The sequence below is a fragment of the Xenopus tropicalis genome, chromosome 8 (genome assembly GCF_000004195.4).
Source record: "Xenopus tropicalis strain Nigerian chromosome 8, UCB_Xtro_10.0, whole genome shotgun sequence".
NCBI classification, from domain to species: Eukaryota; Metazoa; Chordata; class Amphibia; order Anura; family Pipidae; genus Xenopus; species Xenopus tropicalis.
In genome coordinates this window covers 86,952,583-86,967,392 of record NC_030684.2, presented here as the reverse complement: position 1 = coordinate 86,967,392, position 14,810 = coordinate 86,952,583, and the positions used below count along the sequence as shown (strand labels likewise).

Below are 14,810 nucleotides of genomic sequence, written 5' to 3'. Positions count from 1 at the left end.
TGTGTACTTTCGGAAAATATATGGTTTTCTAGAGTCTCCTAACTGTTAGGGGGTCTTATGCCGCATAATGCACATGCCGGTAGCTTATATTGCAGTATATACACTTTGTATGCACTAACTTCCTTTTGGGGTCTCTAAATGCCAGATACATCAGTGATCCTATGCACAATGGGCATCAAACTGTTCAGTGGACCCTTGGCTTTCATATTTAGGGTGTGTTTTCTTGGTACCTAATGTTATGTGGGAGATAAGGTGCTTGAAAGTGGAAGATTTGATGTGATTTTCAGGTATTTCACCAAAACTAGCAATTTTGGGAAAGCACTGCGACTCTGTAGTTTGGAGTAGAAAGACATGGGTACCAATTTTGAATTCGCCCGAATGTGTACTTTCCAAAAATATATGGTTTTGGGGGGTCAATGTATTTTTTTGTGTTTTTACCCCACAGAAAATGCAGTAAATGTGTTGAATTTTCAGTAGCTAAAGAGACCTCTGGGGCAATCTCTATGCACTAACTTCCTTATGGGGTCTCTAAATGCCAGATACAGTGGTGATCCTATGCACAATGGGCATCAAACTGTTCAGCGGACCCTTGGCTTTCATATTTAGGGTGTGTTTTCTTGGTACCTAATGTTATGTGGGAGATAAGGTGCTTGAAAGTGGAAGATTTGATGTGATTTTCAGGTATTTCACCAAAACTAGCAATTTTGGGAAAGCACTGCGACTCTGTAGTTTGGAGTAGAAAGACATGGGTACCAATTTTGAATTCGCCCGAATGTGTACTTTCCAAAAATATATGGTTTTGGGGGGTCAATGTATTTTTTTGTGTTTTTACCCCACAGAAAATGCAGTAAACGTGTTGAATTTTCAGTAGCTAAAGAGACCTCTGGGGCAATCTCTATGCACTAACTTCCTTATGGGGTCTCTAAATGCCAGATACAGTGGTGATCCTATGCACAATGGGCATCAAACTGTTCAGCGGACCCTTGGCTTTCATATTTAGGGTGTGTTTTCTTGGTACCTAATGTTATGTGGGAGATAAGGTGCTTGAAAGTGGAAGATTTGATGTGATTTTCAGGTATTTCACCAAAACTAGCAATTTTGGGAAAGCACTGCGACTCTGTAGTTTGGAGTAGAAAGACATGGGTACCAATTTTGAATTCGCCCGAATGTGTACTTTCCAAAAATATATGGTTTTGGGGGGTCAATGTATTTTTTTGTGTTTTTACCCCACAGAAAATGCAGTAAATGTGTTGAATTTTCAGTAGCTAAAGAGACCTCTGGGGCAATCTCTATGCACTAACTTCCTTTTGGGGTCTCTAAATGCCAGATACATCAGTGATCCTATGCACAATGGGCATCAAACTGTTCAGTGGACCCTTAGCTTTCATATTTAGGGTGTGTTTTCTTGGTACCTAATGTTATGTGGGAGATAAGGTGCTTGAAAGTGGAAGATTTGATGTGATTTTCAGGTATTTCACCAAAACTAGCAATTTTGGGAAAGCACTGCGACTCTGTAGTTTGGAGTAGAAAGACATGGGTACCAATTTTGAATTCGCCCGAATGTGTACTTTCCAAAAATATATGGTTTTGGGGGGTCAATGTATTTTTTTGTGTTTTTACCCCACAGAAAATGCAGTAAATGTGTTGAATTTTCAGTAGCTAAAGAGACCTCTGGGGCAATCTCTATGCACTAACTTCCTTTTGGGGTCTCTAAATGCCAGATACATCAGTGATCCTATGCACAATGGGCATCAAACTGTTCAGTGGACCCTTGGCTTTCATATTTAGGGTGTGTTTTCTTGGTACCTAATGTTATGTGGGAGATAAGGTGCTTGAAAGTGGAAGATTTGATGTGATTTTCAGGTATTTCACCAAAACTAGCAATTTTGGGAAAGCACTGCGACTCTGTAGTTTGGAGTAGAAAGACATGGGTACCAATTTTGAATTCGCCCGAATGTGTACTTTCCAAAAATATATGGTTTTGGGGGGTCAATGTATTTTTTTGTGTTTTTACCCCACAGAAAATGCAGTAAATGTGTTGAATTTTCAGTAGCTAAAGAGACCTCTGGGGCAATCTCTATGCACTAACTTACTTTTGGGGTCTCTAAATGCCAGATACATCAGTGATCCTATGCACAATGGGCATCAAACTGTTCAGTGGACCCTTAGCTTTCATATTTAGGGTGTGTTTTCTTGGTACCTAATGTTATGTGGGAGATAAGGTGCTTGAAAGTGGAAGATTTGATGTGATTTTCAGGTATTTCACCAAAACTAGCAATTTTGGGAAAGCACTGCGACTCTGTAGTTTGGAGTAGAAAGACATGGGTACCAATTTTGAATTCGCCCGAATGTGTACTTTCCAAAAATATATGGTTTTGGGGGGTCAATGTATTTTTTTGTGTTTTTACCCCACAGAAAATGCAGTAAACGTGTTGAATTTTCAGTAGCTAAAGAGACCTCTGGGGCAATCTCTATGCACTGACGTCCTTATGGGGTCTCTAAATGCCAGATACAGTGCTGATCCTATGCACAATGGGCATCAAACTGTTCAGCGGACCCTTGGCTTTCATATTTAGGGTGTGTTTTCTTGGTACCTAATGTTATGTGGGAGATAAGGTGCTTGAAAGTGGAAGATTTGATGTGATTTTCAGGTATTTCACCAAAACTAGCAATTTTGGGAAAGCACTGCGACTCTGTAGTTTGGAGTAGAAAGACATGGGTACCAATTTTGAATTCGCCTGAATGTGTACTTTCCAAAAATATATGGTTTTGGGGGGTCAATGTATTTTTTTGTGTTTTTACCCCACAGAAAATGCAGTACGTGTGTTGAATTTTCAGTAGCTAAAGAGATCTCCTGGGCAATTTGTATGCACTAACTTCCTTATGGGGTCTCTAAATGCCAGATACATTGGTGATCCTATGCACAATGGGCATCAAACTGTTCAGCGGACCCTTGGCTTTCATATTTAGCGTTTGTTCTTTTGGTACCTAATGTTATCTGGGAGATAAGGTGCTTGAAAGTGGAAGATTTGATGTGATTTTTAGGTATTTCATCAAAACTGGCAATTTTGGGAAAGCATTGCGACTCTGTAGTTTGGAGTAGAAAGACATGGGTACCAATTTTGAATTCGTCCGAATGTGTACTTTCCAAAAATATATGGTTTTGGGGGGTCAATGTATTTTTTGTGTTTTTACCCCACAGAAAATGCAGTAAATGTATTGAATTTTCAGTAGCAAAAGAGATCTCCTGGGCAATTTGTATGTACTAACTTCCTTTTGGGGTTTCTAAATGCCAGATACATCGGTGATCCTATGCACAATGGGCATCAAACCGTTCAGTGGACCCCTGGCTTTCATATTTAGGGTGTGTTTTCTTGGTACCTAATGTTATGTGGGAGATAAGGTGCTTGAAAGTGGAAGATTTGAGGTGATTTTTTAGAATTTTCATAATTTTTTATAGAAAATGCTAAATTCAGTAAAGCATTGCTGTTTGGTACTTAGGAGTTGGAAGACATAGTTACCCATTACGGATTCGTCAGAATGTGTAGTTTTCAAAAATGTATGGTTTCCTTGGGTAAACCTAATGTTCCAGGATTTTTGGCTTTGGAATGTAAAGTATGCCGTATTCTGCTGTAATGCTTTGAAAATTTAGTAATTTACTGCTGGGAGTTTTTGATCTATAGAAGTCAGAAATCTCAATAAAACTATACATATCAGGTATTGGCACGTTCGGGAGACATGAGGCTTTCCAAATCAGTTGAATTTTTGTCCATAAAATAAAATATGTTTCTGGTAGAAATCCTTATATCATGAAAAATAGCATTTTTCTTTTTTTTTTTTGTATTTCAAGCTCTAAATCTTGTTCCAGAAGTGGAAATACACAAAAACTCAGGTAGATTTGGAAAGCTCAGGTTCTCCTGAAAAAAACAATATATAGTTTGCCTACCTAAACTTAACCCTGCCCCCAGTAAAAGCCCCTACATTGAGAGAGCACAGAATGTTTACAAAATGTCTGGCACTGGGGGGAACTGAAATGACGAATTCGGCTGGCACTTAAAGGGTTAAACACTACAGTTACAGAAAACACTTACAACGCATACAGAATCCTCACCAACACCTTGGGTTAAAAGAAAAGGCGGGAACTCTTGTATACATAGACTATATGGGAAATCCAATCAGAATAGAGTGAATAGGCGGTGCTTCTACATAGCTCCAGTCAGTGAAGCTCTGGCTTGGAAGTGTTGTTAGGCCGGGGATCCGCCCCTACTCTGTTACAACCTTGGAGTTTGCTGGGAAGGGAATCTCCGGGGTACGGGTGCGCCTAGCTCCACCTTCTGTCTTCGCATTAACCAATAAGGTCGTTGATGCCAGGGCAAGTTAGGTAGAGCCCCCTGGAAGGGCGCTGGGTTGCTCCGTGCCGTAGTGGAACGGAGTGGAGGGCTGTATCGGGTTGGCTCAGGGTTTGGAAGGGCAGGGGAGTGCAAGGTGATGAGCGGCACACTGTAGGAAGTGTATAAGCAGGCAAGCGTCAACCATAGCAATAGATAAACTGTACATACGCAAGGTGCTTATCTTGGGGTTCACGCCTTGACAGGACATGGAAGGGCCCTCACAGGAAGGTGACCTGCTCACTGTGAAGCACGAACTGCGGACAGGTAAGCGTCCAAAGGGGACCTGGGAAGTTATATATTAGTCATCTAAATTATGTTTTGTGACTTCCTGAGGCAGTCGTCAGTCGTAGAATGTTACTGACAACCTCTGTTTAGAAGAGATGTGTTATGTAAGAGTGTTGTATCCGTCCCTTGACCTCTTATAGAAAGTTCGAGTGTGTTATATGCAGTACTGCATCTGTGAATGTCTTATTAGCATCCTTCCCCTGCCTGTATGTGTGTTTGGCATTCCGCCTTCTGTGTGTGTGTGTTGGTAACACCGCAGCACCGTGTGTATTATTGCTGTCCCTCCCCTGTATGTGAATATTGCTGCCGTTCCCTCACCCCTCTGTGTTATGGCTGTAACCTCACAGCTCTGTGTGTTGTCTGGGTGTAGTGCTGCCTCTCATTCAGGCTGGATTTGTGTTATTTTTGTGTCTACCTGGGCCTGTCAAATGGCTCTTTTTCTTTTTAGTTTTATGTTTGTGTTTTTGTCTGTCCTTCAGTCTTTGTGCATATATTGCTCTGTACTTTAGCCTGTGTGTGTGTTTGTGTGTATTGCTGCCTCTTATCCTGTATGCATGTGTGTTTGTTGCTGTCTTCTTCTCAGCCTGTGTGTATTGCTGCCCCTCCCTTAACCTGCATATAAGTGTGTTGTGTATCTCTCTCACACTGTCTGTATTGCTGTATTTCACACCGCCTGTTTGTGTTTGAATAACTTTTTCTTACGAAGCCTGTGTGTATAGATTGCTTTCTCTTTATCGTGTTTGTGCGTGTGTGTATTGATTCCCATCCCTCAGCCGATGTGCATGAATGTATTGCTTTCTTTCATTTAGCCTATGTGTAAATTTTGGTCTCTCCCTAAGCTCTTATGTGTGTGTATGTATGTCTTTCCTTCAGGCTGTGTGTGTGTTGCTGTTACTTATTCATTCTGTGTGATTGTGTGGTTTTTTGTTTCCCCCTCTGTGGGCACATTGCTATCTCTCCTGACTGTATGTGTTTCTGCCTCTTTCTCAGCCCTTATGTATGTCTGTTGATGTCTCTCCATCAAACTTGTTTATGTTGCTTGCACTCTCTCTCTCTACATGTATGTGTGTGTGTGTATATTGCGGCCTCTTTACGTTTATATTTGTGTCACTCAGCCTGTATATGTGTTGCTGCCTTTCCCCTCAGCCTGTATGTGTGTTCCTGTCTTTCGGTCAGCCTGTATGTGTGTGTTGCTGCCTTTCCCCTTAGCCTGCATGTTTGTGTTGCTGCCTTTCCTTTAGCCTGTAAGTGTGTGTTGCTGCCTATCCCTCAGTCTGTATACATGTGTTGCTGCCTTTCCCTGAGCCTGTATGTGTGTGTTGCTGCCTTTCCCTGAGCCTGTATGTGTGTGTTGCTGCCTTTCCCTGAGCCTGTATGTGTGTGTTGCTGTCTTTCCCTGAGCCTGTATGTGTGTGTTGCTGTCTTTCCCTGAGCCTGTATGTGTGTGTTGCTGTCTTTCCCTGAGCCTGTATGTGTGTGTTGCTGTCTTTCCCTGAGCCTGTATGTGTGTGTTGCTGTCTTTCCCTGAGCCTGTATGTGTGTGTTGCTGTCTTTCCCTGAGCCTGTATGTGTGTGTTGCTGCCTTTCCCCTTAGCCTATAAGTGTGTGTTACTGCCTATCCCTCAGTCTGTATACGTGTGTTGCTGCCTTTCTCTGAGCCTGTATGTGTGTGTTGCTGTCTTTCCCTAAACCTGTATGTGTGTGTTGCTGTCTTTCCCTGAGCCTGTATGTGTGTGTTGCTGTCTTTCCCCTTAGCCTACATGTTTGTGTTGCTGCATTTCCTTTAGCCTATAAGTGTGTGTTGCTGCCTATCCCTCAGTCTGTATACATGTGTTGCTGTCTTTCCCTGAGCCTGTATGTGTGTGTTGCTGTCTTTCCCTGAGCCTGTATGTGTGTGTTGCTGCCTTTCCCCTTAGCCTGTATGTGTGTGTTGCTGCCTTTCCCCTTAGCCTATAAGTGTGTGTTACTGCCTATCCCTCAGTCTGTATACGTGTGTTGCTGCCTTTCTCTGAGCCTGTATGTGTGTGTTGCTGTCTTTCCCTAAACCTGTATGTGTGTGTTGCTGTCTTTCCCTGAGCCTGTATGTGTGTGTTGCTGTCTTTCCCTGAGCCTGTATGTGTGTGTTGCTGTCTTTCCCTGAGCCTGTATGTGTGTGTTGCTGTCTTTCCCTGAGCCTGTATGTGTGTGTTGCTTCCTTTCCTTCAGCCTGTATATGTGTGTTGCTGTCTTTTGGTCAGTCTGTTTCCTCTTAGCCTGTATGTTTGTGTTGCTGCCTTTCTTTTAGCCTGTATATGTGTTGCTGCCTCTTGCTCAGCCTGTATACGTGTATTGCTACCTTTCCCTCAGCCTGTATACATGTGTTGCTGCCTCTTGCTCAGCCCATATGCGTGTTTTGCTATTTCTTCCTCAGCCTGCAAGTGTTTTATTTTTATATTGATATCTTTTTTTTCATCATGTGTGTCTTATAGCCAGTCTTACTTATTCTGTTTGTATATAATACTGGCTTTCCTTCCTTAGCCAGTGCATATATGCTATTGTCATCTCAATTTAAGCTAGTGCATATATGTCATGGGCATCCCCCCTCTGTGTGTTATTGTCATCTTTCCCTTGTGTTTTAGTGGCATACATATCTCACACTGTGTATACTGGCACCTCCCCTTAGCCTGTTTGTGTGTTATTGGAATACTTCCTTATCCTGTGTCTGATTCATTGGCATCCTTCCCCTAACCTATATTTGTGTGTAGTCTTCTTCTGTACTTCAACAAGTGCATATGCTGTTAGACATAGAGATATTATTAATTTGCTTCCTGCAAACCAATTCTCAATCTATAATTGTTGGAATTTCAATCACAAGTCACTGCCCTCAGATGCAGATAATCATGGACAGTTGATCAAGGTCAACAAATCCTTTTTATGTGTGGCTCCTTAAATTCTTGGCCTGTTGGCAGATTTTCATGCCAACATACGGGTTAGGACCTATGTTACCATCACAGTGTAGTTGTGAACTAGGGAAGTTGTGAAAGTGTGTATGCTGCATTTTACATTCCTCATAATCTGAGCCTTAATCTTTGCCATCATAATAGTGATGGAACTTTTCTTATAATTAGAGGATGCAAAGTTGTAAATTTGATGTATAGTAGTACAGAGAGAAACAACCACACATTGTGCTCAACTGGAAGAACACAGAAGGAGACCTATGTAGATATTTTGTTTCTCTTTTGGCATTTTTTTAAAGAAATAGAATAGGCTATTTACAAGGTATCAGAAAATATTATGTTGCAATTATTGGGAACTGAAATAGCTTTCAGTAATAGAGTGGATATGTTATTGAAATCATTTTATTTTTATACTAATTTAAAGATTTTGGTAGATTTTCGGCAAAATAAACTTTTTGGGGTTTTCCCCAAAACGTATATTTATATTAGGATGAAATGGTCCAAACAGAAACGTTTTGCAAATTGAAGCTAAATGACCATATTGACCAAATTATATTGAATTTCACACTAAAGGCTGAAAAAATGCGTTAAAAATATTACGTTACTTTCTGAAAACTGCCATTCTGAAAATGACAGGTTCCCTGAAAACTTGAGGATGCATCACTCTAAGACATTTACATACTTCATTCTCTTCTTCACAATCCAACAAAAATCGGACTGCAAACTTCATGATGTCTTCACAAACGCTCCCAAACCGCAAGGTTTTTTGAGTAACGCCCACACCTAGGAGGTGTTAATATTAGCACTGATTATCGCGATTTTCCATTCTTTTAACGCTTAAAATTTGTCTGTGAATTATGCATTAGTATTATTTCTATTAGATAATTATCACAATGTGATGGACATAATGCTTTGCGATAATTGAGATTTTGCTCATGCGATATGAGTAGTAACGCATGCAAAATTACTTTGATGAATCGTTACTTAATTAACAAACACTTTTTAACGCATAAAACTATGTGTTAAGTGTTAACAACCTTTGGTGAATCAGCCCCTGTATATTAAAGGTATATTAAAAGGTTCCAGAGCGTTAATTTCTGTCACTTTCTGCATTACCCAACTTTTGTACATTTGGATACAGAAATTTCAGAGTACATTGTGCCCATGTGACCTTATATCTCCAGATACAGAATTTGTTTTTGTGGCAGAGTAGCAGTGTTCTGACTTTTTTTTTAAGCAGTGAAAGTGTAACTGCTAGCTGTGTGCCAAGAAGGCAAGTGAGGGATTATGATTGAAGCCAAGAGAGGACTTGGACCACTCTATAAACAGATTAAGAAAATCCTTCCTGCTCAGGAAAGTGGGTGCAGTGGATGAAATGGTTTAAGATGCTCAAATTTTAAAAAAATGGTAATAAAGGTATGGAATCCTTTGATATACCTGATATCCAGAAAGCCCGAATTACGGGAAGCCTGTCTCCCATAGACCCCATTTTAATGAAATAATTCAGATTTTGAAAACTGATTTCCTTTTTTTCTGTAAAAATAAAACAGTGCTTTGTATTTGATCCCAACTAAGATATAATTAATCCCTACCGGATGTAAAATAATCCTATTGGGTTTAATTAATATTTTATTGATTTCTTAGTAGACTTAAGGTATAAAGATCCAAATTATGGAAAGACCCCTTAGGTAAAATCATTTTTAAATTACATTAAGAATCATTTCTTTTAATTTCCAATAAAATCAATTGATCAACGTCTAGGTGCAAATCAATAAGCATCATATTTTGTGAACTGTAACAGCTGAAGCTGAAAATTACTTAAATTTTTATTTAAGTAATAATGAAATGTTTCTGTATTTTATAGTATTTTCAGTAGTGTTTTCAAATCTTGGGCTAGAATATTCTTATTTTTAATATTTTGTTTTGTTTTTAAATGTCTCCCTTTTTTCCAGCCCCTCTGTTAACTGTTGACAGTGCAGTATCCTTAAAGGAGAAAGAAACGTAAAAACTAAATAAGCTTAGTCAGAAAGGTCTATGTAAAAAAAAAAAAAAAAAGCCATAAACACTTACAGAAAAGCTGCACCAAGTCCTCTATCAAAAGAAAAGGATTTCTTGTTGTATTTAGTGTATACATGTTCTTCTGTGTCAGACCTCCTGCTCTTAAAAAAATCCTTCAGGAAAAGGAACAAGTCTGCTCAGTTTTTATCCTCTCTACCTCCCCCCCTCCTTTTTCCTCTTCCCCCTCCAATCATCTCTTGCTCCCCCCTCTCAACTGTGCTGTGTAATCTGAGCTACAAGCCTCTATTGCTGCAGCATGGAAGCTACCGAGACCAAGCTAAAATGGCAGCTGCTATCTTAAACAGAGGGAGCTTCTAAGGCTGGGTATGGTAATGCTTTCTGCAGATTAAGTATAGCGTTTTAGCTTGCACTATTGTGATAATAAAATGCCAAAATGCATTTCCTTCTCCTTTAATACAGTCTGTTATATACTTTTTAATGTAATGAATCCATTGAATTTTTTGTCTTGCACCTTAAAGAAACCGTAACACCAAAGAATTAAAGTTTTTTTAAAATAATTAAAATATAATGTACAGTGGCCCTGCACTGGTAAAACTTGTGTGTTTGCTACAGTAACACTACTACTAATATGCTTGTTTTTTAGTGGATTTGTATACAAACACATTTACTTTTCAAGATGGTTTGAGTTGTTTTCTGACTCATCTGATAAAAATTTTGCCCCCTCCTTTTTATCACTTCATCTTTGTATATGTTATGGTTTCCTATATTAATCTGACCTGTTTTTTGGCATCCAGCACAACATTCTGTACTTTTAGCAGCTTCGGAGTGATTTAATCATTTTCACATAAATTCATTTTAAAAACAGTTGATTCATCACAAAAACTTGGTCTCCAGAAGTAACTCTTTTGCTTGTAGTAGACATATGTATATAATATTTTTGCTAAAGTACAGTCAAATCTGTCACAAGTAAGCTTTAAAGAAGAAGTAAAGGCTAAATCTCTGGGGAGGGGGGGGGGGTGCCAAAATGTTAGGCACACTCTCCAGTGATTGTAATCACTTACCTCAAACCCATATGCAAGCTAACGATCCTTCTTCATGCTTTCTTTCTTTGCACATGCGCAGTAGAGTAAAAAAAAAAAAGCGGGCTTTTACCGTCAACTGCACATGCTTCAGCCCCATCATTCTAAAGAAAGAGGACAGGAGGAAGAGGAATGCTCGCATATATCCTGGGCCAGTGTAGTTTTCTCCTAAGCGGAGCATCGGCCAGGGTAAGCTATTACAATCACAGGGGGGTGCCTAAAATTTGGCAACCCCCAGTGATTTAGCCTTTTCTTCTTTTTGATTTTCATCTCCTTTCATAATTTGTTTCACATTAAAAGATGCAACACAATATAACATTCTAAACTTAAAATGGCAATTCTTTGAAAGCTTCACTCACTACTCTATATGGTTGTCCTGGGTTGCTTGCCCTGGACCCTTTACTTAGGGGGAGCCCTTTCTTCACCAATTAGTCAAAACATAAAATTTTCATGGCCACTTACCATACTGATCCATTGGTCCAGGTGCAGAACCCCACACTCGTAGCAAGGGAAGACTTAGTCAGAGGCACGGTAACCTATGAACACGCACTCCGAACACCAATGACTGTGGTTAAAAAGAAGCTTTATTTCACATCAATCCTGATGTGTGTTGTGTCTCTTTAGATTTCTAGGCAAACCATGGAGTAAACTGTGTACTCAGAGGTGTTTCTCTGTGCCTGCCATTACTCTCATGCATTCTCCAACTACCACAGAGTTCATGTTGTTGTTAGAGTTAGATAATTGCCAAGAAACAGTCCTATACATATAACAAAAGATTATTCAAGTCATAATAATAATCTTCTTATATTGATTTAAGTCCCACATGTGTTCTGGTCTTGAGAGTCTTTTACTTTTGCACTCATAGAAATATGTATGTATGTATAACTTTATTTATAAAGCGCCACAAGGGTACGCAGTGCTGTGCAATCTTACAAAATAAAAAATTACACACAGGGAGGAAAAGTGTTATAATAAATAAATACAGTGGCTTGCAAAAGTATTCGGCCCCCTTGAACTTTTCCACATTTTGTCACATTACAGCCACAAACATGAATCAATTTTATTGGAATTCCTCGTGAAAGACCAATACAAAGTGGTGTACACGTGAGAAGTGGAACGAAAATCATACATGATTCCAAACATTTTTTACAAATAAATAACAATTACAAGCCACTGTATAAATACACAGGGAATAAGTGCCATGTGGTATGAGACACAGTAGGAAGGAGGTCCCTGCCCTGTAGAGTTTATAATCTAAGCATAAATATAAAATAGTTTATCAATAGTCACAGGAATGTAACAATCCAGAAAAATGTAATAAATGCAAATTACTTTGAAAATGAAATTTAATATAAGCTTCATATACTGAAATAGGAACTTTCTAAATAAAATTGGTACTATTCAATAAGAAATTCTGTACTGGTTCTGAACTATTCAAGTTATTCACTCTCCCCCCATAGTTTGTCTTTCTTCATTCTCTCTTCGTGCAGGAGTCAGATTTTCATTGACATATCTAATATATGTATATATGTTTTAGGGGGGACACCCTTTCCTAGCAGATTCATTAGAGCTGACTCAACTGATTCAAGCACAAACAAAATCTAAAATAACTGATTCCGTGACACATCCTGCATGTAGAATGACAGGATATGTGAGTCTAAGTCGGTTATTGTGAAAACGTGAGTAATACATTTTTTAGGCAGAGGGAGCACCCCTCCAAAGGGCTGTATTAGATCTGTCAATCAAAATCTGACTTCAACTCCTACATGAAGTGAGAATGAAAAAAGACAGATGCTAAGAGTGGCTATTCTAATTTCTAATTCAAATTTGAAAAAATTTGTAATTCAGCATGATGAAGCTTATACTACATTTTCATTTCTGTGTGAAATTCACTCATTTCACCATTATTTCCTAAAAAAGGCTGATGATATGTGTTAATGTTGCCTTTTAAAGAATAAACACACACATATACAGAAAGTAGTTGTAACAATACCTGGTGGTCGAATGGGGCGGTGGGGATGCCAGCCTGGTTTGCTTTATTTTGGCGTTCAAATATTTACAGACGCCTTGCCAATTTTTTCACTGCCCAAACGTAGACTCAGTTTTGTAGTTCCTGGGTGGGTTTTCCTGCTTGATTTCTGTCTTTTGACTTCTGCCTAAACTTGATGATTGCTGCCTGTACTGACCCTTTTGCCTGTTCTTTGACTATGCTTTTTGGATCCTGATTTTGTACCTCGCTGCTAGTACGGTTTAGACCTCGGCCTGTTTGTGACTTTTTCTCCTCTCCCTGTACTCTGATAAACTCTTAGGTTCCCTTGCCTGCCCCGAATGATTGCCTACATTAAGTCCTGGTGGAAGGGCTCCTTCTGAAGTGAAGTAGCGAAGGGCTCCTTCTGAAGTGAAAGGCGGCTGCTATAGGCAGAAAAGTGAGTTTAGACTGGGACTTTGGCATTTGTTCTGGGTTTTGGGATACTGTGCTTTACAGTAGTACTTGTTGAAACCTTCTTTTTTAAAGCACACTGGAGTCACACATTTGATAAATGGCTGTCACTGCATCATTTTAAGTACAAGGGAATGGCTGTGCAAGAAATGTAGTTTTTTTATTCGTACCCTTTATGAATTAATGTATGTTAGTCGCTTTTTTAGATTTTCTGATCTTAATGCAACAGGACCATTTTTCTGTTATTAGTAAACATAAAACAGTAACAGTTTTTGTTTTTTACAGCTCCACCCTTTTTAATTTGACACTTATGTTATCCTAATTTTGATAGGGCAGAGAGCTTTAAAAAAGGCTGTGTGAAAGCCTGAAATGTGCTGTTTATTAGAGATTGAAACCAAATGTGAGCAATAAAGGCTTTTTAAATCATTTTTCTGAGAAGGTGCTGTGAATACTATGTATCACCTGATGGGGCTGATGTGTGGACACCTAGATACAAACTTTTGGAGTGGTGAGTGCTGACTAAAAATACCTAATTAGGGCAGAGAGCTTTTCCAGTAGTGTTGTACTGGAGCTCCTAGAGCCTAGCTGGGGCCCACTGCTACAACCCTTTAATGTAAAATGCAAAATGGAATAGGTTTTTTAGAGTAGAGTCCTGCAGCGGGTAGGGTTTTCAGATGCAGCCATAGATGTGGGTTGGCAGGTCAGGTTGCAGGTCTTATCCATATTTGTTATATTACCTACAGTGGATATAAAAAGTCTACACACCCCTGATAAAATGTCAGGTTCCTGTGCTGTACAAAAATGAGACAAAGATAAATCATTTCAGAACTTTTTCCACCTTTAATGTGACCTATAAACCGTACCACTCAATTGAAAAACAAACTGAAATCTTTTAGGTGGAGGGAAGAAAACCAAAAAAACTGAAATAATGTGGTTGCATAAGTGTGCACACCCTTAAACTAATACTTTGTTGAAGCACCTTTTGATTTTATGACAGCACTCAGTCTTTTTGGGTATGCCACCACCATGCTTACTGTGGATATGGTGTTCTTTTGGTGATGTGCAGGATTGTTTTTGCGGCAAACATATTTTTTGGAATTACGGCCAAAAAGTTCAACCTTGGTTTCATCAGACCATAACACCTTTTCCCACATGCTTTTGGGAGACTTCAGATGTGTTTTTGCAAAATGTAGCCTGGCTTGGATGTTTTTCTTCATAAGAAAAGGCTTTTGTCTTGCCACTCTCCCCCATAGCCCAGACATATGAAGAATACGGGGAGATTGTTGTCACATGTACCACACAGCCAGTACTTGCCAGATATTCCTGCAGCTCCTTTAATGTTGCTGTAGGCCTCTTGGTAACCTTCTTCTCATCTTTTCATCAATTTTGGAGGGACGTCCAGCTCTTGGTAATGTCACTGTTGTGCCATATTTTCTCCACTTGATGATGACTGTCTTCACTGTGTTCCATAGTATATCTAATGCCTTGGAAATTCTTTTGTACCCTTCACCTGCCTGATATTTTTTAACAATGAGATCCCTCTGATGCTTTAAAAGCTCTCTGTGGACTATGGGTTTTGCTGTGGGATGCGACTAAAAAATGTCAGGAAAGACCAACTAGAGCAGCTGAACTGTATTTGGGGTTAATTAGAGTCACTTTA

The 14,810-nt window shown here is 39.4% G+C and overlaps 1 protein-coding gene across 1 annotated transcript in view; it reads left to right on the top strand.

Annotated features, from left to right (window-relative positions):
- Window positions 1-4,242: 4,242 nt before the first annotated feature.
- The window catches only part of rps6ka5 (ribosomal protein S6 kinase, 90kDa, polypeptide 5), a 51,987-nt gene continuing 41,419 nt past the window's right edge, over window positions 4,243-14,810 (top strand). The window contains exon 1 of the mRNA XM_002933224.5: window positions 4,243-4,655. Coding sequence (XP_002933270.1) covers window positions 4,598-4,655 — 58 coding nt within the window. The 5' untranslated portion in view covers window positions 4,243-4,597. The remainder of the gene's footprint in view (window positions 4,656-14,810) is intronic.